This window comes from Taudactylus pleione, unplaced genomic scaffold (genome assembly GCF_031769625.1).
Source record: "Taudactylus pleione unplaced genomic scaffold, aTauple2 ptg000244l, whole genome shotgun sequence".
NCBI lineage: Eukaryota > Metazoa > Chordata > Amphibia > Anura > Myobatrachidae > Taudactylus > Taudactylus pleione.
The window spans coordinates 874863-899681 of NW_028284646.1; the positions used below are offsets into that span (position 1 = coordinate 874863).

The following is a 24819-nucleotide window of genomic DNA, read 5'->3' on the forward strand; positions in this document are numbered from 1 at the left end:
AAGTATGCCAGTACCGTATGCTGAAAAACAGCCCCACACCATGATATGATGCTCCCACCTCCAAACTTCACGGTTGGTATGGTGTTCTTGGGGTAACATGCAGTGCCATTTCTCCTCCAAACATAGTGTGTATTATTGCATCCAAACAGTTAAATTTTGGTCTCATCTGACCAGACTATATTCTCATAGTATTTCACAGGCTTATACAAATGTTGTGCAGCAAACTTTAAATGAGCTTCAACATGCTTTTTCTTCAGCAATGGAGTCTTGCGTGGTGAGCGTGCATACAGGCCATTGCGGTTGAGTACATTACTTATTGTTTTCTTTGAGACAATTGTACCTGCTAATTCCAGGTCTTTCTGAAGCTCCCCACAAGTGGTCCTTGGCTCTAGGACAACTCTTCTGATAATTCTTTTCACTCCTGTCAGAAATCTTGCGAGGAGCACCTTGTCGTGGCCGCATTATGGAGAAATTATATTCTGTCCACCTCTGGATTATGGCCCCAACAGTGCTCACTGGAACATTCAGAAGTTTAGAAATCCTTCTGTAACCAATGCCATCAGTGTGATTTGCAACAATATGGTTGTGAAGGTCTTGAGAGAGCTCTTTGCTTTTACACATCATGAGATGTTTCTTGTGTGACACCTTGGTAATGAGACACATTTTTATAGGCCATCAGTTAGGACTGAACCAGTTTTTATTAATTTGCACTGACAAAGGTCAAGATTGCTTTCTAATTACTGATAGATTTCAGCTAGTGTCTTGGCTTTCCATGCCTTTTTGCACCTCCCTTTCTTCATGTGTTCAATACTTTTTCCCTGTGTCATTTATATATACAAAAGACCAACACTCCACTGATAGAATATAATGAGAACATATACCTTGCCATGGTGCCCTTCCCATGTGAAAGACTCCCACCACTATTTAACAAGATACTAACAGCAGCACTCATAGGACTTAAATAGGTTCAATAAATCAGCAATAGTGAAAGGGCAGTCAATATGACCTATTGGTAAATTATTGAACTTTTTAAAGTCCTGTGAATGCTGCCGTCAGTATCTTATATATATTTTTTTAACGCCCCCGTCTGGTATGGGGAGGGGGTGGGCCCAGAGATATCAGTGTACTGGGGGGATTTCTATTGCCGGCCCAGTCTATATCCCACTTTTCTAGCAGAGCATTAACAGTTACCACAAACCTGCAGTATGTGTACTGCTTCTGTAATTTGTGGAGTTTTCATCTAATGTGGATAGTAGGCATGCAACTTTTTTGCACTGGGCAGATCATCTAAAGCTGGGTACACACTATGTGATGTGTTCCCAGGGAATAGATTGACGCAATGTAACAGTATATAGTGCATGACGTACACACTATATGGTATTTGACCATGCACTATATCATTCCATGTTGCATTTAGCAGCATGGCATCATTCATTGCATCATCCCAATAAATAACCAACATGCACAATAGTGCGTACACAAATTACAATACGCATGATATATCATTCCAGTCAATGTTGGAATGATATATCATGCAATATATTGTACAGTATGTACCCGACTTTAAGCAGCACACCAGTATCAGGTATTTTACATTGAATGCCTTGTGAAGTTTGCAAGTTAGTACCATCTTTTTGAGTATAGTAATCTGAATATGTTTTCATGTGGTGATATAAATTTATTTATCTGGTTACAGTGTTCTGTAAACACATCTTTGAGTGAAATATGTTACTACATACATTTTGAGCTAGTTTTTATGTTGTTTTTTTTATTGTAGTGTTTTTTTCTTCTAACATAACATTTAAACTTTGTAAAGAATGTAAAACACAAAATATATTTCCTACATCAGACATTTTATAGTCTGTTTACAGAGTGGTGTAAAATAAGAAAAAAAAATATTAAACAAAATATGTCAACCTAAAATTTTTTTACATAATAATAACAGAAAGTTTAATAGAAAGCTAGCATTTCCCTCATTATCTTCACAGTACATATATCCATGCTATGCTTAGAGATATGCCAAGGGAGACATTTATTAAAGATCAGTCCAATGAAAACTAAAATGTTTTTTGCAATCATTCTAGTACTTTCAAACAACAACGGGCCCCGGAACAATTTTATGTTGCCCCCCCAACACAAAATCGGTCCGATGCCCCTGTCTGGTGCCACACAGTTAGTATGTCCAGATACAAAAAACAACTCTAAATGATCTCAGCTGCTAATATTAACGAGAAGAATGCCTCCCCTCTCACAACAAGCAGAATACCAGAAATAAGGTGGCACTCAGAGAAAAAGATTATGGGACTTATGTAATTGGGTGCCACTGTGGAAACTTCTGCGACTCTTCAAATATTTTTAAAGCGGCATTCATTTCAATGTTGATTGCCGCTTTAAAAATACGGGAATACTCCAGCCCCAGAGTCTTAATAAAACGGTAAAACAATGTCTATGTAGGTGAATAGCAACTCACACGTAAATTATTTATTTTTAGTTATATATGTTGTTTTCATTTTGCTATCACTATATGTACTTTTATAATTAACCTCATTTATAATTGTTTATGTGTACAGTATTTTAGATGCAGTAAAACCATTCCATTAAGACAATATTTTACTCTAAGCGACACCTTATATCTGGTATATTGTGGCCCTATTAGTGCCAGCATGCACTGGTACAATTGTGCATACTTGTGCTTGTACTGTCACAAAAGCCAGCACTAACAAATTGTGCCCTCATAATTTGATGAAAATAAAATTATGCCTTTAGTAATAATTGTGGGGCTGATTCTAAGAAGGGAGTAAAGCATAAAAAAGCAATTAACTTTGCATCTTGGTAAAGCCAAGGTGCACAGTGACATCTGCCCCGGTTGGGGCAGATGTAAAATGTGTAGAGAGATTTAGATTTGGGAGGGGTGTGTCCAAACTGAAATCTAAATTGCATTGTAAAAATAAAGCTGTCCAGCATTTGTGGGCTACATGAAATAGCTGCCAGTATTTGTACTGCATGCAAAACAATGTATGTATTTATTCCCCTGACATTGCTGCATGGTTTGTCCATGCTCTATCTTTATTTCCAAATCAGAATCAGGGTCTGAGCCCGCTTAACTGTACCATCTGAGCTGTATCTCCTTATTAGAGAAGAGCGGTTCGGATTCCTTGGGATGTGTAACTAGGGGGGTGTATGCTGCCAGAGCCGGATTATAGGCAGGGCGGGCGGCATGGTCGTCTAGTGGCCCCCACACTTTGGGGGCCCCAACACTCAGTAAATATTGTCTTGAACCGGGCCACTCTGTCCCTTCCTGGCCGGCTCCGCAGCATCACAGTCACTCACTTTTGATTTAAGATGGAGATTTTCTCAGCCTCTACAGTGGGTCACCAGGCAATGGATGACTGACGATCTAAGCCCCGCCCACCTGGGCTGATATTGCCACGATTCACAGGTGTACGGGTAGGGGGCAGGGCCTAATGATGTGTCATGCCCGCCCCTGTCAGGAACAATAAGCAAAGCAAGCCAAGCAAGTAGTGTGTATGTGTGTGTGTGTGTGTGTGTGCTCGCAGTCTCTCTCTCTCGCCCATATTCAATTTGGCTGCAAAAAGTCGGAATCAGCGATAAATTATCGCCGATTACGTCATTTTCGCATGTTTAAATTATCCCCATATTCAATTTCAAACACTTTTCGCCGGTGCGAATAGTCTTTGAAAAAACGGGGAAAAGTTTTCACCATGTTTTACATGGCGAAAAAAAGTGCAGATTTGGGGTTTAGGGGTGCAGATTTAAATAAAAATAGCCTGCACCCCTGGGAATAGCCCCTAAAAATTAAGAGTCAAAAAAAGTTTTTAAAAAAAATAGGGACACCCCAAAAAAATTATTTTAATTTTGGTGTTAAAAAAAAAATATGGGGAACACATTTTTAAATAACAAAATTAATTCAGTGGGGTTCCCAAGTATGTGGCAGGTGTTTAAAAGAATGCGGGTGGTAGCGGCAGGTGCATTTTGTAAGAATTTTCAAAATGCACTTTAGGGACTTAAAAAAATGCTTACCCATATTCATGTACCAAAATTTGATAGGAATAGTTATTTTTTACTATTCTTCACCACTTCTTCGTAGCCGCAAATATTTACCTGCCATGGCTATTACAAACCCCGACTGTCTTCAGCAGGCAAAAATGGGGGTACCCATAGTGATTCCCCATGTGTGGACATATTTAGGGGGGTCCCAGGCACATTTCCTGAAAATTCCCTTTTTTTTCGTAGATCCAATTTTGCCTGGTTACATTTTCGCTCTTTTTAAATTGAATACGGGGATAAGCGGGCACGCGCCCCATACTTTATCCCCACTCTAACCTCCGATGTGGAGCGAAAAGTCCAGCACGGACTTCTAGCTCCCATATTGAATATGGCCCTCTGTCTCCCTCCTTTTGTCTCTCTCTCTCTTCTCTCTTTGTCTCTCTCCCCCTCTCTCTCTTTTACTCTCCCCCCTCTCTTTTCCCTCTCTATCCCTAGGTAAGGGGCATAGAAGTGGCTGCAGGGGGCTGTGGATATTTTATTGGTAGGGGCCTTAATCTGACCCTGCATGCTACTATGCTGTATAGGTTGTATCCAGACTGCAGACTCACAAGTCAGAAGTGGCTCTGCTGTTTAGTCAGTGTGTATAGGGGGTGCATACTGCTTTATGTTGTGCTGTACTTTGCTGTATTGGCTGTGTCCAAACTCACAAGTCTTTGTTTATTAAAACAGAAGATTGTAACAATATAACATAATAGAACATAAAATCCATATAATACATATATACATAATATATATTGAGTACAATAGTATAACTGCATTGTGGGTAATCACATGTTACCTGCTAACAACTACCCATACACAATAACCCATGACAAACCCACCTCCCCCAATACTCCCTTAACCTAATCTAACCCTTAAGTAGCGGAAACAAAAGTACAGCTTTTAAATGTATGCAAACCATTTCTTTATAATTTACTGATCTCCCCACAAGACAGAATAGTAGCCTTAAGATCAACAAGGGAAGGACTTCTGCCACGCACTAAAGGGGGCTTCAGATGGTGCCATAATCTGGATCAACTAACAGCATCCATCCTTTTCTTGTCAAAATCCATCATCTGTTTCACTTCGTGTAGAATTTCCCTCACCGCCACCTCATAGGGAAGTACTTTACCCATAATGCCAATCTGACCCCATGCGTTCCACGTGCAAAACCAAACTGCTAAACTACCTAGAAAAATGGTGCCCAAATCAAACCTTCCATATCTCTTGAATGCTCCATAAGCCCATTCAGGGTTCCTTGGCCCCAAAAGACACAGGATACATAAGGCTTTTGAAACTGCGGTATAAAGCTTTATGTTAAAGGGACGCCCACAGGAGAAGTGGTCCATGGTCTCTTAAACCCCTTGACACTTGGACAGACATGATCATCTACACTTCTACACATGAGATTCCCTCTCACATACTGTAAAGCCTTCAATGGAAGGAGATCCAGGCAATGTCTCTAAACTTCAGAGGGATCCTATGAGAATTAATCAGAGTCAGCCCCTCTGAACACATCTCACCCTTTCAATCTTTCAGTGACAGCAGAATATGAAAGTAGGCCTGCAGAATGCTCAACCCCTACTCCCTTCTGGTTGAATCTATCACATTGCCTGCCCTAGCCCCCATAGGGAGTTATCCATGCCTAACTCAAAGAGTATTGACTCGATCGCCCTATATCTAATCTTTGAGGAAGGGCAACACCCATTCCTTGAAACCCTCTACCTATCAATGTGGAGTCTTCAAAAAAAGTCTCCCAAGGTTTAGCTTTAAAAAAGTTGTCATGAAAAAAAACACAGGGTTAACCATGCTTAGGTCCCCTTCTTCCCTTGATCTATACGTGATGCCCCTTTTGACTATATTCATTCTGTTTCCCATAATAATAGGAAAAAACAGTGAATTTATCCTTGACCACATTGATTGAGGTAAAAAACAGAAATAACTGATGTGCAAGGTCTACCTGATTCTGGTGTTTTTGTACAAGTCCACCCTTTCCCTGAGAGAAATCTCTATTTCCTCCAACACACTACCTTTTGGGATACACATTCCAGCTTCTCCCAATTTAGGGGGACATGATCACCATGATTGAAATTAGATGACTAAGATTTTAATCTGTGTATTGGCCACAGGGAGGCTGTCCAGAAGGTAAAATTCTCTCCCTTCCTCCACCATCAAGAAAGCTTCACACTTTTCCTGGTTCATCCTGGAGCCTGAAGCCTGAGAATACTCACAGGTAAGATGTTCCACTCGCCGTGTCTCTGCCACTGTGGACAGAACCACCATGACCTCTTCTGCATAGGCCACCACCCTCAGCATAGACTCTGGACCGAGCTGCAGCCCTTCCACAATGCCACTATCTAGCCTCCTGATGAAGGGGTCGATTGCAAACACATATAGTAGGGGGCTCAGAGGATACCCCTGATGGACTCCAGAATCCACCCCAAAAGTGGGGCCCACCCAAACATTTACCCATGGGAAGCTTTCATCCTTACTGTATTTTACTCTTAGCCAATTCACCACCCACTCTGGGCACACTTACCTTTCCAGTATGACCCATAGGTCCTCGTGGTTGACCCAATCAAAAGTCTTAGACTGATACACTGCTACTATCCCCACTTTTCAGCTTGGCACCACTCAATGGCCTCCTAGACACACCATGGACAGCACTAAATTACTGTGGCCTTTTACCGTGCAATGCTGAGAAGTAGAAAGCAGCTGTTCAGAAAACTCATTAGTCTATTTGTGCCAGAATCTTCCTATTTGTGCTGAGAAGAGCCAATTTTCAACACACAAGGGGTCCTTACCTTTGGACAGTAATATAAGGGCAGATAACCTCATGAAGGTCCCTCTTCCATGCTGGTATTAAACACCTCCACCAGGCAAGGAGTCAAGATGTCTGAAAAGGTCTTATAAAGTACAGATGTTGATCCATCCGGGCCTGGAGATTTCTTGACAGATAAAGGACCTCCCTCACCGATATGTCACTCCCCAAAGAATCAAAGGAGGCATTAGGTCACTCGAGCCCAGGTGTTTCCCTCAGAAAACCTCAATCCTCTCTCTGATGAGTGCCTTCTCAGATAACAGATCAGAGTAATAGTCCACAATGATGACTAGGATGCCATTCATTGCCTCCTGAATGACACCCTGACCATCAAGCAGACCTCTAATCTCCCTTTTCTAGAGTGTCCTCCTGCAGCTCTGGTAAGGATCAGGCGAGTGGTATGGTACTTCCAATAATCCCTCTCCAGAAGCAAGTAGGCCAGTCAGCTACAGTGTAGCCATTTCATCTGAGCCTTCATTTGGGAGATTTCTCCATCCTCTTCCTGTTCAGAGATTAAGAGGACCAGTTTCCTTCTCAAAGAGTGGTAGATATTCTGCTTTCTCAAGCTCCTCCTTACTATGAGTCTGTGAAGGTAACTTTGAGTTCTTTTCTTAGCCTTCTCCCACCACTCAGATCTACTCCATCCTATCTACAACACCATTTCCTGTGCTTGGAAGAAATCCCTGAAAGATTGACTAACCCCCTCCTCCAGCATTATTTTGTATGCTTTGCTCACATGCATATATAAGCCTTGTGGCTCCAATCAATGCAGTAATACAGCTGCGCCATCAAAAAAATAAATAGTTATATTGTTTATACTGTTTGGTGCGTTTTTTTTTTGTTCATGTGCATATATAAGACACAAAGTGATCTGCAAATTGAAAAATGAATAACGTTCTGTTTAGAGAAGACGAGTAACCAAAGTCTGTTGCTGCAGCTGCTGCCACTAGTAATGATGACGACACTAGTCCTTCAATGTCATCTACTAAAGTCGATGCACAAGAGCATAGAGGGTCTAAATCAGGGCATCTAAAATAAAAAAAATACAGTGCTAAAGAAAAAAAAACACATCCAATAAAGGAAAAGTGTTGTGCAGAAAACAAAATTACCAACATGCCTTTATGAGTGGTGTTTCTGCAAGTATCAGTGAGGCATCTTCCTCTGGCCCTCATGATGATGAAAGGTGTTATCACTCAGAGTGTGTCAAAAATCTGAAAACCACTAAGGCAGTATAACAAACTGTACATTCAGAAACAGAAATGTCACAAATCCCTGACGAGAATTATGTCCACGAGTGAAATGTGTGAGCCTAACCTTTCTGATATTGTTGTTGAACCCATCTTCCACCATTTCTGCTCCATTTGCAAATGTGGGTTTTTGCAGCAAATATATAGCTGATGACATAGAAATTGAGGATGCCACCGAGGAAGTGCAAGAGGGTGAGGGGGATATTTGTGGAGCTGACGCCAGCATTAATGAGGATGTTGAGGATGAGGATGTTGCTGTTTGTGTAAGTCAGGCACCAGTGGAAGCAGCTCTTGGCCATAATAAGAGGAAGGTCATTGTCTTGACTGGACATAGGATCAACAAATGCACCTCTTATGTGTGGAATTATTTTTACTCAAAAAAGGTAGGGATGTTACCCATCTAGGAACCTCCTCCCTCTTACATGTTTTGCAGCAAACTCATGAACATTGTTTGGCAACATCAGAAACTGGTGCTAAAAAAAATAACAAGCAGTACAGTGGCCCTGATTCAGACCCGCTCGCAGGTCTGAAGGGCATTTTTTTTTACCGCCCTTTTGGCTGCTTGCTAAGCTGTGGGTGACCACCCACAGCTTTAGCGAGTGGCTAGGTGATGGTCACGACCATCGCGGCTTGCAACGAGACCCTTGTGGTAGAGCTGGAAGCTCACCACTGACATCACTGGTGATGTCAGTGGGGCCGCCCCGAAATGGCAGGCGTTACTTCATGAACTCCTCTGTTTGGCCAGCCACCCCCCCTGACCCAAGTACCAAATGGGGTGAGCTGTCAATCAACATCAACATCCCCTTTTGGACGCGAGCGCCGGAGTGAGTCATTTCTTGCTCGCTCTGGGGCTTGCACACGCCGCGCGTTGAGCATTGCCCGGCCATTGACCCACTTGTGAGCGGGTCTGAATCAGGCCTAGTATCCGCTAGCTCCCTTCTCTGAACTAGATCCCAGCACCTGCAATCTCTACCACCAACACCTTCATCCTCAATATCCACAGTAATGATCGGAGCTAGTCCTGCATCCAGTTTGTTAAGACTAAGTGACTCCTCCCCTATCCAGGATTCCTCTTAAGAATCCTTCAGTGCTAGGCCTGCTGCTTCTGGGGATGGCTCTTCATCACAGAAGGGAACCAAGAAGACTAGTATTTAAAAAAAACTGACTGTGAAGCAATCCTTTGCAAGGGGAAGAAAGTATGACAGCTCTCACCCAGTTGCACAGCAGATCACTGATGCAATCAAGGCTAGGCTAGTCTTAGATCTGAATCCATTATCCTTCATTAATGCAGTTGGTTTCACACAGTTAATTGAGGTCCTGTGTCCCTGGTACCAAATTCCATCTCATCTCCATTTTACCCTAAAAGCCATTCCTCGGCTGTACCAGGACATTGAAAAAAAAATTATTGGCCTCCAAAATGCAAATGTACCCACTGTCCACCTAACCACAGATATGTGGACAAGCAGTAGTGGGAAAACTACAGATTATGTGATTGTGACAGCCCACTGGGTGGGTGATTTGTCTTTAGCAGCAGTATCTAACAAATAATGCCAGCTCATTCAGATGCATGCTACTCTGTATATCACCAGCTTCACTAAGAGGTTTACTGCTGACAACCTCTTAGAAAAACTAAGGTATTTCATAGTAAAATGGCTTACCCCTCTTGGACTTTCCTCAGGATTTCCGACTTCTGACAATGCCACCAAGATTGTGAGAGCATTACAGCTGGGTGAATTCCAACACATCCCATGTTTTGCTCACACAATCAACTTGGTGTTACAGGGTTTTTTGAAAAATGACAGGGGCGTGCAAGAGATTCTGTTTGTCAGGATATTTTTGCCATTCAGCCACAGCATGCAGGAGATTGCAGCAGCTGGAAGAACAGTTGAATTATTCCTGCCACCAAAAGATACAAGAGGTGGTAACCAGGTGGAATTGCACCCTTTATAAGCTTCAGCTGATGGATGAACAGCAAAAAGCCATCCACAGCTATACAACAAGCCATGACACTTGGAGAGGATGGGGAATTTTGGAAAATCATCTTTAGAAATTGAAGCAGGAGATTAAACAAAGCAATTCTGCTTGATATGTTGGACTTGTAGATCAAGTCCTTTGTTCACTTCGCCTATATCCAAGGGTTGCCAATATCTTCAAATTGGATTACTACATTTTGGTGACTGTGCTTTATCCTAGCTTTAAGTCTTATGTTGGGTCTTTCTTTCCAACTGACCCAGTCCTTAAGAGATGCAAAGAGCTACTGGTGAGCAAGTTGGCAGCTCAAGTGGTACACGACATGATCTCCTCCTTCAGTTTTTCCAGCAGCTGACAGTAAAAAAAATCAGCTTTCTCAAAAGACCAAAGTGATTCATAGGAGTCAACTTGTGACATTTGGTCGGGTCTAAAAGAATTGTCGAAAATTAGCTACACCGCTACCGCAACTCCATCTGAAAGGGTCACCATCCAAAGAATGGAGGAGGATTATTTTCATGACAACATGCACATAGGCAGGTAACAGAGTCCTGTGTACTACTGGAAAGACAAAAAGCAATTTGGAAGCATTACAGATGCATTGCATTACCTAAGCTGCCCACCCTCCAGTGTGTACTCATAAAGAGTTTTCAGCAAAGCAGGGAACCTTATCAGCAATCAGCATAGAAGGCTATTTCCTCAAAATGTAGAACAGATTATATTCAACTGAATGAACTGGAAATTCCATGAGGAAGACCTTTACCAACAATTACAATCAGAGATACCTTTAATGGTGGATTCCAGTGGAGATTAATTAATATTGTGTGAGAATGATGTACACACTGATGAATGTGAGGAATCAGATGAGGAGAATGACCACTTCCAATTCCAACTGTAGAGAAGAATAACAATGATAGCTTGTTTTGTGGGGGCACAAACAAACAAATCACTTCAGCCACAAATGGTCCCTGTCCCTGTCACTGAAGTTATTGGTTTGTTAAACTGTGCATGTCCTGTTTAATATATACAACATAAGCATGGGTGGAAGGGCCCAAGGACAATTCCATCTAGCAGCACTTTTCTTTGCTACATGCACTGTTTTTGGGCAATAATTTTTGTTAATAAAACATTTATATTTTCATTATCGTTACAAATTAGTCCTCAAAAATGTAGTCAACGATTACTTTTAGTCAAAATGTCTGTCATGTTCATACATGTTTTAATATTATTTAGGCTGTTTTTATTTTGTTGTTTTTTTAAATGTTTACGTCCACTATGCATGATCAGGGCTGCCATCAGAAATGGTGAGGCCCGGTACTGACAAATTAGGCAGGGCCCTCCTCGCCCCAGGGTATGGGGCAAAAGTGGGCAGAGCTGTGAATGTGGGTGGAGCTACTATGGGGGTGAGAGACAGGGAGGGCTGGACCTATTGGGGGCACAGATTAATCATTCGTAAATTATGTTATATTACTTGCTGTGCTGACATTTTTATTTGCATGTTTTTAATTTAATATATCTAAGTACAAGATGTTTTGTGTGTATCTATATATACATATATATATATATATATATATATATATCATACATACACAAACAAAAGCCTCTGGTGCTTAGCTATATTAAATTTAAAGCATGCAAATGTAAGTGTCAGCACAGCAAGTAATGTAACTGCACTTACCCACATGTATGTGTGTGATTTTATATATATAAATATATATGAATATATATGAATTATTACCACTAATAAGCACTTCAACATATAATTGTTGTAATGAAAGACAATTGATTCTTTTGCGCCCTCTAAATCCAAAATATATATATATATATATATTGGATTTAGAGGGCACAAAAGAATCAATTGTCTTTCATTACAACAATTATATGTTGAAGAAGTTCTTATTAGTGGTAATAATTCAAAGTCAATTCAAATTGTCACCAATACAGGGATTATTTTAAAATAATCCAGTTCACAGTCTATTTCCTCTGTTTAAACCCGATGTTGTTGATAGTAGATTCCATATAATCCAAAATATATTATCTAAAAAAGGACCTGCTCACCAGAGAACACCCAGAAAAATGGCCCAATGGCCAACTGTTAGAATTTGTTAAACAATAATTTTTATTGTAAAATTATTTTATTATAAAAATTCCTCTATCGATTAGACATATGCAGTGTATGCATAAAAGATGCTTACATAATCAATTTTTGACAAGCATTATTGTGTTATTCTGTTTAAAGGACTAGAATCCAGTTTACAAATATTCTCTGTGATGGATTCACTCCGCAACCCAACACGTTTCATCCATTAGGACTTCATCAGGGGTATACTTTAAAAGAAAGAGGGGTGAACTCTAAATATCAGTATGGGGTCTTATTCAAAGGAATATAACTATAATGTCCAGTTTCTTTATACATACCAATTTTGGAGAATACATTTCACAAAAGGAACCTGGCGAATTGATATATGTAGATCAATAAAACTCTTGCCAATTGTAGTCACTATGGACAACCTAAACATTAAAAATTCCATATAATACAATCCAAATTAAATAAAATCTATATCATAAATTAGATTAATTGATATATATATATATATATATATATATACCACATATACAAGAACCGGCACTCTGCTGGCAGCTGGCACCAACTGGAACTGGCTGGGTGCCTTCCTCTATGGAAACAAAATGTCCATACGTACTTCAAAATGAACAGACAGGCGGCACTCCCAGGCTAGTGTAAAAAACTAGTGTATTAAACAAGCAACGTTTCGGGGCCTTTCACCCCTTCATCATATATATATATACACAGTAGATATATATATATTAATATTGGCTTGCAGCCGGCTCCATGTATTGAATGCCACCAAGTCTCCTTACTTCTTTGGCTGCCCCCGGTGCATTCCAACAGTGACGTGAGGTACCGCACATCACTAAATTTCACACCTCCGCTATCCGGGCCCCCTCTCTCTCCGGGCCCAGGGCTGGAGTCCACGCAGTCCCCCCCTGATGGCAGCCCTGTGCATGATGTAAGTCTACAAGTTAGCTGCTATTTGGGTTGCAAATTATGGTGCATTTGCAGCTGTTTTCAAACCTACTGTGTATCTACATCCAGGTACAAATTACCTGGGCCTGAGCTTTCCTAGGGGGCTTGAGTATCACTAATACAGATCCCCTTCATAGTACTCACAGACTCCATAGGGAACATTATGAGTGGGAATGACCAAACCCTGTGCTTGGCCACACAATAACTCTAGAAACAGGGGGCCTGATTTAGCAGCATTCACAAATGCAACTATGGATGCACATTGAGTGATTAATGAAAAACTGATAGGACAAACACTGGCGCACCCTGAAAGTAAGCTGCCACAATGTGAGACCTACTGTTCCCACCAAGAACAGTTAAAGAAAGTCATACAATACAAAAAGGTCGGTCACACACATGTGCACGTGAGACAGGGGGAGTGAGGAGCTGAGATCACAGACAGGAAGACATTGAGGTGCTCTGCACGCTGCTGAATAAAAGGCATATTCAGGACGATGTGACCTACATGAATATTGAATACCGACTCAAGACGTCGTCGTCCCAGGGAGGATGTATTTCTTCAGAGGTTCCACATTGTAAGAAACCACCATATAGACAATTTTGGATTGACACAAGAATATATGGATGATAAATATGAAGACAGAGACACTGCAGAGACTATATATGTTCTCTCTATTGTGTGTATGAATTTCCTGATTAGCGCTGCTTGTGTGTTACCGACCCTTTTGTATTGTATGACATTGCGTGATTGTTTGCCATTGCGCATGCATATAAGGAATTTGCACTGCGATTATAAAGGTGCACAGAGGAACCCATCACAGCTGAGTGAGAGGATGTCAGCGTTTGGAGGTGGTTATGGATTGTTCGGAGAAATGCAGGTATGACTGTCCGTTTGAACACAATTTCCTGGGTCTGCATAAATGAGCTACTGCGATTGCATACGCAGCTTTAGAGCCACCTGTGTGTGAGGAGACATGCAGTGTCTGCAGATGGTCAGACCTGCTGTAAATTCTGCGTGAGTGGCCAATGTGTGTCACTGGTATTGATGTTTACACAGAAGAGCGAGATTGGACAGATATGAGAAAGCAGCAGTTGGCGTCTCTATGCCGGCCAAGCTTTGGCAAGAATTTGCTTATTTTAGCAGCTGCTCTCTGTATGGATTTGCAGCTGCGATAGCAATTGCTATACACACTGAATCAGGCCCATGGCCCACATGATGTCTCATTTCACAGTTTAGTTGCTGTCCCTGAATGATTATATGCGTGTTCTCCTTTCCATCATACCTACACTGGGCATTCATAGTGGTTAATTTCTAAATATTTTAAAAAAGAATTATATAATATGTCACTTTACATCAGTGTTGGACTGGTTCACTAGGGTACCAGTGAAATAGCTGATGTGCCACACTGTTTGCTATGCTATTACAGATGTCAACTGATGACATTACAATACTGTCAGTGTGGGTTAGAGGAGTCAGGAGGAGTGGTGCTAAAGTGCTAAAACAACTACAGAAAAATCATTGTATTTCAAGGCACTGCATTAGAAAATTCTGATGTTTCCAACACTTAATTTTTTGTTGTTGTTATTACTGTTGGCACCATTTATAGTGCCTTAAAATAGTACGTTTTTGCCATGTCATAAATACTGTTTGTTTGGCCATCACCAAAACTGATAGAATATCTTATTCTAATTATGAAATAATATTGCCCATTTATTATAATTATACATACATTTTTCAACCCTAGTATATTCATAAAATTATTTTACCCCCCATAAGGTAATTATTTGTGCAATATGTTGAAAATTTGGGAAACTCAATTACAGTGTACCAACGAAACCAGCAGCCACATACAGTATTTATGCTTTTGAAAAGGCCGAAAGTCAGAAACGCATTAAGCACCAGACATACTGCCAGATACACAGCCAGACTGGGACCCAGGGTTTGCAGAGGAACACTCCAAGCTGTTGATCCAGACTTCATCTGGACATAAAAGAACTTGATCCATACGCTACTGAGGCTTATTTCTGATAGACAGACTGGAATTTATATTTAGGGATATATAAATGATTTTATATGCATGTTCATTATGTAAGTGTACATCTGGATATTTGTGAATACAATTCTGAGTGTGAAAAGTATTGTTCTAGGTTTTCCCTCTGCTTGTTTCCTTCTATGAATGCGAAATTGGATTTACATAACAAAGTGGAATTGAGGTGTAAACATTGCATTTTGCCACTCATCACATGCATGGTGGGGTTAATAACACTGGTATGTATGAAGATTTGCAAGTAAAATTGCAAAGGACAGCTTTCTGAAGCCTGGTGCATATGAGAAATGTGGTAATACCACCAAAAACTGAATTTTCGGGGGTTTGACCATATTTTTATGCATTCCGTCCATGGTGTTATTTATGCATATTGAAACAATGTGGAGACCAAACAAAAAAGGATCCTTGTGGTAGAATAACCGAGCACTAATGTAATATAATATCCTCTTCATTATAAATTGTTTGTGCACTCTCCCATGCTTCTGATGGCACACATTGAATTTCAGAAGCATGGTTTCTGAGAACTAAAATTATTAAGAGGAAATATTATATTTATATATACTGTGTGTGTATATATATATATATATATTAATACAGCGAGGTACTGAAGCAGCGCTCAATCCCGTATATATCTGTATAAATGCAGTTATTTTACATCAATATTTATTATCCACTATATTCCCATTTTTGCGGTGGCAGCTGTATGTTCTCCAGAAGAATCAGTTGTTGTATGATCCCAGACAATTATGGAAAACAAAAAGGTGAGAACAAGCGCCTATATAGTGTAGTATTATGTGAAGTATGCAGCACACTCTAATTAGAAAAATGGCATGCGTACCGTACTGACCCAGAACAACAGGTATTTGTATATGAGTCCTTTTTCAGGTTTCACCAAGTTAGTCCTCTTATACACCCAAATGGTAGCCGATTAAACACTCCAAATATAGAATTTAAGGAGAGAGAAAACACTTCTCATAGTGTAGTACATTTAAAAAAGGTTTTAATCCAAAATACACATAACACACATAAAAATGGAGAATTACATTGATAAAATTTCAAACAAGCTTATCTGATAGTAACTGGTCTCAGAGTTTGGGAATACACCCACAGTCCTCAACGCGTTTCGTCCTTAGTGCAAATTGAGCTGGACTTCTTCAGGAGGATTCACATAGTAGCCTTAAGCACTATCTTATATAGCTTTAAACATAATTGCTAGTGTGCAAAACAGGTGTTTTCCGGTGATTGCCGCCATTTTATTCAGTATTGCGCATGCACGGGATTGAGTCAAAACTCACGAGTCTCCAGAAGGTATGGGACTCCATGTGCGAGTCACGGCACCCTCTTATGTTTACCCGCCCATGCACGGGACTAAATGACACCTCGTTGGTCTCTAAGACACCACGCGTGATCCGCGGCACCATCTTGTGTTTACCCGCGCACCGGAGACCTGTAGTTTTAATACAATAAGTTGTTTCAGCATTTGTTAACAGATTTCGGTAAAGAGAAAACCCAGAAGAGATCGTAAACCAAGCTACTGAAAGAGCGACTAACATCAAGCATGAAAATCTTTTGGTCTACATACCCAGGACTACGAATAAAAACAATCCAATATTTGTTACTCAATATAATAGCAAAGAAAAAGAGATACGAAGAATTTTCAATAAACATTGGAATATACTAAAGACTGATCAAATTCTTGGTAAAGCACTCCCGGACAAACCGCAACTGGCTTTCAGGAAAGCCAATAATTTAAAAAACGGTCTTGCTCCCAGCAATTTAAAACCATTAGAAACTAAACCCTTACAATGGATTAGGCAAACAACTAGAAACAAAATGGATGTATATATAAAAATAATAGAATTAAGGGGGTGGGAAACATGGTAGGAATAGGGAAAAGGTGGGAGGCAGGGTAGGAATGAGGAGAGAAAAGAGGGGGAGAGTAGAGAGACATGAAAGGAAGAGAGTTGCAAGGGACATGTGAGGAATATGTGGAGACATGTGGCAATAGAGGGAGGAGAGTCATGGTTAAATGAATAGAATATTAAGATGGGAAAAAATCAGGGAAATGGGAAGGGAGAGTAGAATAAACATCCTGCAATGGAAGTGAATTATGAGCCAACATACAGTACATCTATATAATAATTAGCTAAGGTATGCCCCATCAACATGCACAGCAGGAGCTAGAAATCTCTACACAGGCACGTGAACACCCCTACTTATGGATTCCACTGCCAATGGGTCTCAATGGTACAGACCAGCTAATGAGGAAGGAGGACCACTTTGCACCGATAAGTATACAGCAGGAATGGGGCAGGATAGGTGTGACAGGGATATGGGAACGGCAGACCCAGGTGATGCTGGCAGAGCTGTAACTAGATTTTTCTGTGCCCTGGCCCAGAAAGAGCATTGGTGCCTCCTATTTTTCAAAATGGGACATAAGATGCATGTCCAAAAAAGTAGTGTGGCCTCATGTGCTGCCATCAGAAATTGTGAGGAAGATAGCACCATCAGTAAGGTGTCTAACTGCCAAGTGAGAGATGATAGGAGTCCCAGGTATGACAGTATTTTAAAATGTGTGTGTTAAATAAAAGTGGATGTGATTGAAGGTGGTTGGGTAGGTGTCCAGGTGGAGGGGTATAGGGGTGGCCAGGAGATGATGTGGATAAAAGAAAAGGAAACTACAAGTAAGAATGATTGTAAAGAGAAAAATGACAGGCCCGAGCAGCGCCTCTTTGTCCTGCTGTGCCCTGTGCCATGGCATATGTTGCACCACGCTAGTTACGGCCCTGGATGCTGGGTCCCTTTACCTACTACATAATAATTGTACATTGTAAGATTTAACACAGTGCAAGACTAGCTGGGTCTAATGGCCTAACATGTATGTACATTGTCTTTTGATTGATTGTTTTTTTTTTCTTACAAAGTACCCCTTTCAGTGTGTAACCAAATTGAAACTTTCTACTCACCCAATAATTTTAACAGAATGAGTGTCACTTATGTCATTTCTGTCATCAAATTCATTTGTAGCCACAGAAGTGTGTCGGTAAATACCAGTTTTATAAAGAAAGAAATCTTCATAAACTGTCATTACAGCTGAAACAAATTAATAAAACATTTAGAAGTTTAAACAAGTTAAATTAATAATGTAATTCAGTGAGTAATGTATAATGAATCAATGCAAGAGCGAAAACCTTATCTATAGTTATAGTAAATACATTAAACAAATGTGAGGTTTCAGCCTTAATTCCTGCCTAGAGAAGTATTCTAAATTTTACATAGTTGGATATTTCTATCTACATTTAATTTAATGTACTCAGGTGGAGCAGTTATTAAAATCACAAGATGAGAAGATGTGAGCTTGACTACATCTGTGTTAAGCTGTAAAAAATGTTGCTAGCTATTTCTTTATTTTAAACAATAGCTAAAATATATATGGAAGGTTCAATAATGTATTCTACTGTTTATTAGAGTTTTGGTGGAGCATAATCTTTAAATCACTGTAATTATTTAGATTGCTCTTCAATTAAGAAAAGGAGTTGTCTGCTAACATAGTATAGTTCAGATGCATATTGTTAGATGTCAGTGAAAAAGATTATTAATGTATAGCTGGTTCCTCTTTCCAGACAGATCAATATTGCATTAAAAATGTCAGCATTTTGGATTTTAATGTAAAAATAACTAATAGCTTTAAATACAACAATAATGCACAGTTATGTAATTTGGGGTAATATTCATTGAAAAATTAAAAGCATAATAAATAAAGTATAGAAATGTTTATTTACTATAGAAAGATTTATTTTCCATTAACATTCCTCTGTAACTGAATCTTTAATATAATCCATAATAAAAAAATACTTTAAAGTTTAATTGAACTTGAAAGTAAATGTACAATTTATTACAAAACACACTTTAATGGTCATATGAATATCAAATTAGTGCTAGAACATGCGGGGGGTGTAGTAGGTATTACCACCAGCCACATGGCCAGCGGTTCAAATCTTGACAGCGGAAGCCCGGCAGGGGTGAGGATCATGATCGCTAATTAAGGTAAGTACCGCTAACCTAATTCTCTACCCTAACCCTCCTTTAGGGGTGCCTAACCTCCCCACCAAGTGTCTAACCCTAACCCCCCTTCCCTGCAGCCTAAACCTAAGTCTCCCGGGGTGGATGCCTAACCCTAACCTCCTCCCCGTGGGTGCCTAACCTTAACCCCCCATTCCCATAGCCTAAACCTAACCCTCCCGTGCAGGTGCCTAACCCTAAGTACCCACGGATCCCTGAAACCTAACCCTTCCCCCCACGGCTGTCCATGCCCGGGTTACCTTCATTTGGTATGCCGGGTGTCGAGCTCCCGTCATAGGTCTAATAACAGGCATGGGGATTTTGACGCCTGTCATTAGTACCTTGCCGGGATTAGATAGTCGGGAAGCCAGCGGTCGGCATTTAGACATTCGGCTTCCTGACTGCATCTTCATGTGGGATGTAGGAATTTTGTTTTACATTCAGAAATTATTGTACAGTACCCTGTCAAATGATTATTGATTGATTTTTAATTGTATCACTTGTGCATTGACAATTAACACAGTACATCTGTCTATAATTGAGTTTAGGTGATGAATTTTATATTCTGTGAAACATGTAATAAGTATATTGGGTAATTATATCAGACAAAACATGTGTTCACGTGTTAGCTAAAGAAGAAAACAGGAAATAACACTCCATTGAATTTTTGATCTACCATAGCATATTGGAGATAACAAGCTTTGCTATTGTTAACCACATTTAAACTATAACTAACCGTATAGAAACTGAGATGAAAAAAAATAAAATGTACTGGACAATTATTTGCAATATGTGATGAGATATGAATGAAAATCCAATCCTTTGGTTTGATATGCAAAACATTTAGCTATTGCGGGCCATTAGTTATATTTTCAGTAAATCCATACATAAATCTATTTAAATTATTAATGGCTCATATGAAAACACTGGCAAATATTGTATTTTGTTCTGTAAAATTGTTGTTAGAAACCAACATTTTAAAAGTAAAATTTAGTTAAAGAAATTATAAATATATAATTTTTCTTTACAATTTCTTTATTCAGCTGACTCGAATTCATAGACATTCATCCTTAAATGTGATTTTTTATTTAGTTTTCCAACTAGAACATTGTCTGTCTATTAATTCAAGCTGCATAACTTAGTTTACAATGTTTGTAAATGCAATAAGCCTTCCTACAGCAACTATAAAAACCAATAGTGGTAGATCATCAATACTGCATAATTAGAAAAGTTTTAAATATTGTTACCTTGCACGGGTCCATTATCCATAATTTCCTTCATGATCTCTTTTTCCTAAAATAATATAGAATTTTTAGGTTAGATGCTGATTTCCCTGTTATTTTACAAATAATGTACCAATATATTAATCATCAGTTTTTCCTTGGTGTGATTAAATTTCCCAGATTAATGTAGAGATCTTGCTTAAGTGTAGAAATCCTTAGAACTAATTGTGAGCTATCTCTATGAGAATGTTGTCCACAGAAAACTTTACTTTAGATGTTGGTTAGTTTACAGCATGGTCTATGATTTCATTTGTATTGAATATTCACTTTCTCAAATTTCAGAATGATTGTAAAAAACATAATTGGTGGAAGACAGTGTTGCTTTACTTCATTTATCATCCAGAATAAAATGGCAGTACAGTGGTAAGGATACACACATACACAATTTTTCCACTGTTGAAACAAAAGCAGAGCACTTAGTTAAAGAGAGCTCCACTAGATGAAGTGTCAAGTTTTACTGAAACAATAAAATTAAAGACTTGCACTTAACAGTATATATGATAGATTCAGTAACTGTCTCAGTGGGCCACTCTATGGGGTAAATTTACTAAAGTGAAAGTTTTTAGAAATGGAGATGTTGCCCATGGCAACCAATCATATTCTAGCTATTATCTTCTGGAAGGTGCTAGTTGGTGCTTTTATCCTGTAGAAGGTGATTGGTTGCTATGGGTAACATCTACTCTTCTAAAGACTCTCACTTTAGTAAATTTACCTGTTTCAGATATAGCATTTTTAAACAGGCAATTGAGAACACTCCATACTCCCCCATGGATATAAAGGTATTTGGATACAGGTATTCTAATAGTACGGAGATGTCAAGATGAAACATGTGTAAGTAAAATAACCTCCTTCTACAGATAAACAAAAAAATTATAAGTACATTTATCATTCTTCTAAAAAACATTAAAGGCAAACTTGACATTGAATATATTAGGAACCAAGGTATTGAGTAGAACATCTATTTGTTTGACATAAAAATACACAAGTTTTAACTGTGCTTGCCCATTAACAGAACATATGCATATGTGAAAAAATAACTGCTTATTCGCATCTCACTAGTCTGCCACCTTACTATTAGAGAGGTGGAACAAAGGAGTAACAGGGAATGCAAATGCAGGCCAAGAGCCTGATCAGATAACTGTAAACTGACACAGACCCACACAGAGACACAGACATGCATGTCAAAAGAGGGCTGGTGCATAGATTTGTGCTGCTGGTGTTTATCATAAACACAGACATTCATTGTTTGTAAAAAAGAAATGTAAAATAAATAATAATAAAACTGCCAAAAAAAAAAAGCTTTATGAGCTGCAATACACAATGACAGGTTGGGTTGGTTGCACTGGTGACTATAACAGGAAACCCACAGCTTTTGGAGCCCTCAGTCATAATGTCAACCACCCCTAGCCTATTCAGCATGGAGCAGAATTACCTAGGGGAATCAGGTGCAAAAAATATGTGAACCCCTTTGAGCTAGACTGTCCACTGCTCTAAGCACTAGGACTCTTCCCATGCCCCTGGTGCAGTTAGTTTTATATTTTGTACACATGGATTTCAAGCAGAAAGAAATAAGAGACCTCCATGATTTAGGTGATTATTAAAGTGCAGAATAAGGGTGTGTAGAGTTATTAAGAAAAGGTTTTTTTTTCATGGTGTTTGTGTTATTTTACAGTATTTTTTACAGGTGTACTACATATCCCAATTGGCTCTGAATGCCATGGCATTCTGTAACTTGTAGTTGTAACATGGTCTTTGTGTTATTTTACAGTATTTTTTACAGGTGTACTACATATCCCAATTGGCTCTGAATGCCATGGCATTCTGTAACTTGTAGTTGTAACATGGTCTTTGTGTTATTTTACAGTATTTTTTACAGGTGTACTACATATACCAATTGGCTCTGAATGCCATGGCATTCTGTAACTTGTAGTTGCTCTTATACAGTAATTTTTCAATAACCAGTATGCACAAACTGTTTAGTTATGTCAAGGTTTACTGAGATCTGTTGGGCACCAGCAAAAGAAGTACTGATGTTTCAATTAAAAATGAGTTACCCTACCCACTCTAGTGTTTCTACAGAATCCTAGTGGGGTCAGATTTTTTTTTGGGTGGGGTGTATTTTGTTTGATGGCCAAACATCCCTACACAGAAAGGGCCAGGACTGGTTGACATTGGAATCCTTTGATCTCAGTTAAGGAGGAAGCAGGTTGTTTGAACAGCAGGGGATCACTGTAGTGAGAGTGCCATATTTATGAAGAGATTGCCAGAAATATACTGTATGCTGCATGCACAGAAGACAATGATGACTCAGTAATAAAGTCTTTACTTTTTTGTCCACATGCACATTTTACATTTTTCAGGGAGGCGGAGGGGGCCCACACAACAACTTGCACACAGGCCCTCTCATTGGTTAAAATGCACATGTGCATACTGTAAATAGAGGGAAGTTTTTGTGTTCCCAAGAAAGAAGTTTGGATTCATAAGGGATGGTGAATACACCTCTAAAAAGAAATTAAGTAATAAGTAACTAAAAATTATAATTAATGCTTCAGTTTTATAAAGGATTAAAATTTGCTCCTACAGTACTAAGAAGGTTGGCGAATTTTAAAATGTCATATGTTTAAACAAATGTACTGTACTTGGAAGTTGACATTTATTTTTTGGTATGATATTACAGGATGCACAGTATAAGGTTACAGTACAGAATTTAAAAGACTTGTCCTCATACTCATCTGTAAAATACAACCTTGATGGGAATGAAAAAAAACTATTCCAACACTGTGATAAAGGAGGCTGATAAAGGGGAGGTTGCATTGTTATTTTACTGAGTGACTTTTACCACAGGGAATTACTTAATATGCTGTCAGAAACAGATAGTTATAAAATCTTGGTTAAGGAACTTAGATGTTTATAATGGGCAATTAAGGATAAAAAAAGGTTTCTGGGAGGACATCATTTCATAGGTGGAATTTTATTTTTTCTACATTAAAAGGCATTATTCCTGTCTTCCATCAATCACTAAAAAGAGTTTAACAGGAATCCCTAGGAGACCCATTATGTCGAAATAAAATCCCTTACTACGCACCTTTCCAAATATTTCACATTTCTTTTTAGAGCAAATAGCATATTCATCGCCATCTTACACTAAAGATTCTGAAAGTATTATTACAGAGTTTGAATATAGACCATGGGAATCACATCAGTTGCTTTCAATCTGATATAAAATCTTATATTTGCTCATTGATCTTGTGCACTGCATTGAGGTTGTCTTTTGTTTTTTAGATGGTTTAGCTTTACATAAAGGCATTTACTATAATGTTTTTGACACAATTTATCCAAATTTTATTGGATCATAATTTTTTTTAAATATATAAATGTTTTCTACTTGAAACATCTTGGAGTTGCAATTGGTTACTTCTGTGACACTAAGTTTGATGAGCCTCTCCATGGACTTTTGAGAACAGGGGTCAAAGCCATAAATGGAAAAGGATATTGATTATCATATTTAGACTGGCACCATTAACTGGAAATTTCATTATTAATTTAATTATTCATTATTTATATTAATATAGATGATCATTTGAACCTACAGTAGTTTTCACACATACAGTAGGTAATACTTTTAGTATATTTTAATAATTTACCTAGATCTCACTTTTGAACTCCTTAGAGTGTACATGCAATATCTCCCTAGTTGCAGGCACCCACAATTTTTTGTCAATTTAAACCAGCATTCATTTCAAAGGCAAAATCATCCTTGCTAACATATTTATCTATTTATTTATTTATTACCAGTTATTTGTATAGCGCACACATATTCCGCAGCACTTTACAGAGAATATTTGGCCATTCACATCAGTCCCTGCCCCAGTGGAGCTTACAATCTATATTCCCTATCACATGCGCACATACATACATACTAGGGTTAATTTGTGTTGGGAGCCAATTAACTTAGCAGTATATTTTTGGAGTGTGGAAGGAAACTGGAGCACTAGGAGGAAACCCACACAAGCACAGGGAGAATATACAAACTCCACACAGATAGGGCCATGGTGGGAATCGAACCCATGACCTCAGTGCTGTGAGTCCATTAACCTAACCATTACACTGTCTGTAGAACAAAGAAGAGCTGTCAGTACAAAATATGCATTGTAGAAATAACTCAATTTTTTGCTCAAATAACATAACAGGAGTTCCACAGAAATGAATTGCTTTGATACCAGTAATGGTCAATTCTACAGTTCTACCACCCTGAAGAAGATTGACTGAATTCACTGCTCAGTGCAATGTGTTGATT

At 39.0% G+C, this 24819-nt stretch overlaps 1 protein-coding gene across 1 annotated transcript in view; it reads right to left on the reverse strand.

Annotated features, from left to right (window-relative positions):
- TINAG (tubulointerstitial nephritis antigen) overlaps positions 1-24819 on the reverse strand; it is a 170239-nt gene that overhangs the window by 25858 nt on the left and 119562 nt on the right. Inside the window, exons 8-9 of the mRNA XM_088479747.1 lie at positions 20487-20532; positions 18144-18270 (exon numbers count right to left, since the gene is read on the reverse strand). Coding sequence (XP_088335873.1) covers positions 18144-18270; positions 20487-20532 — 173 coding nt within the window. The remainder of the gene's footprint in view (positions 1-18143; positions 18271-20486; positions 20533-24819) is intronic.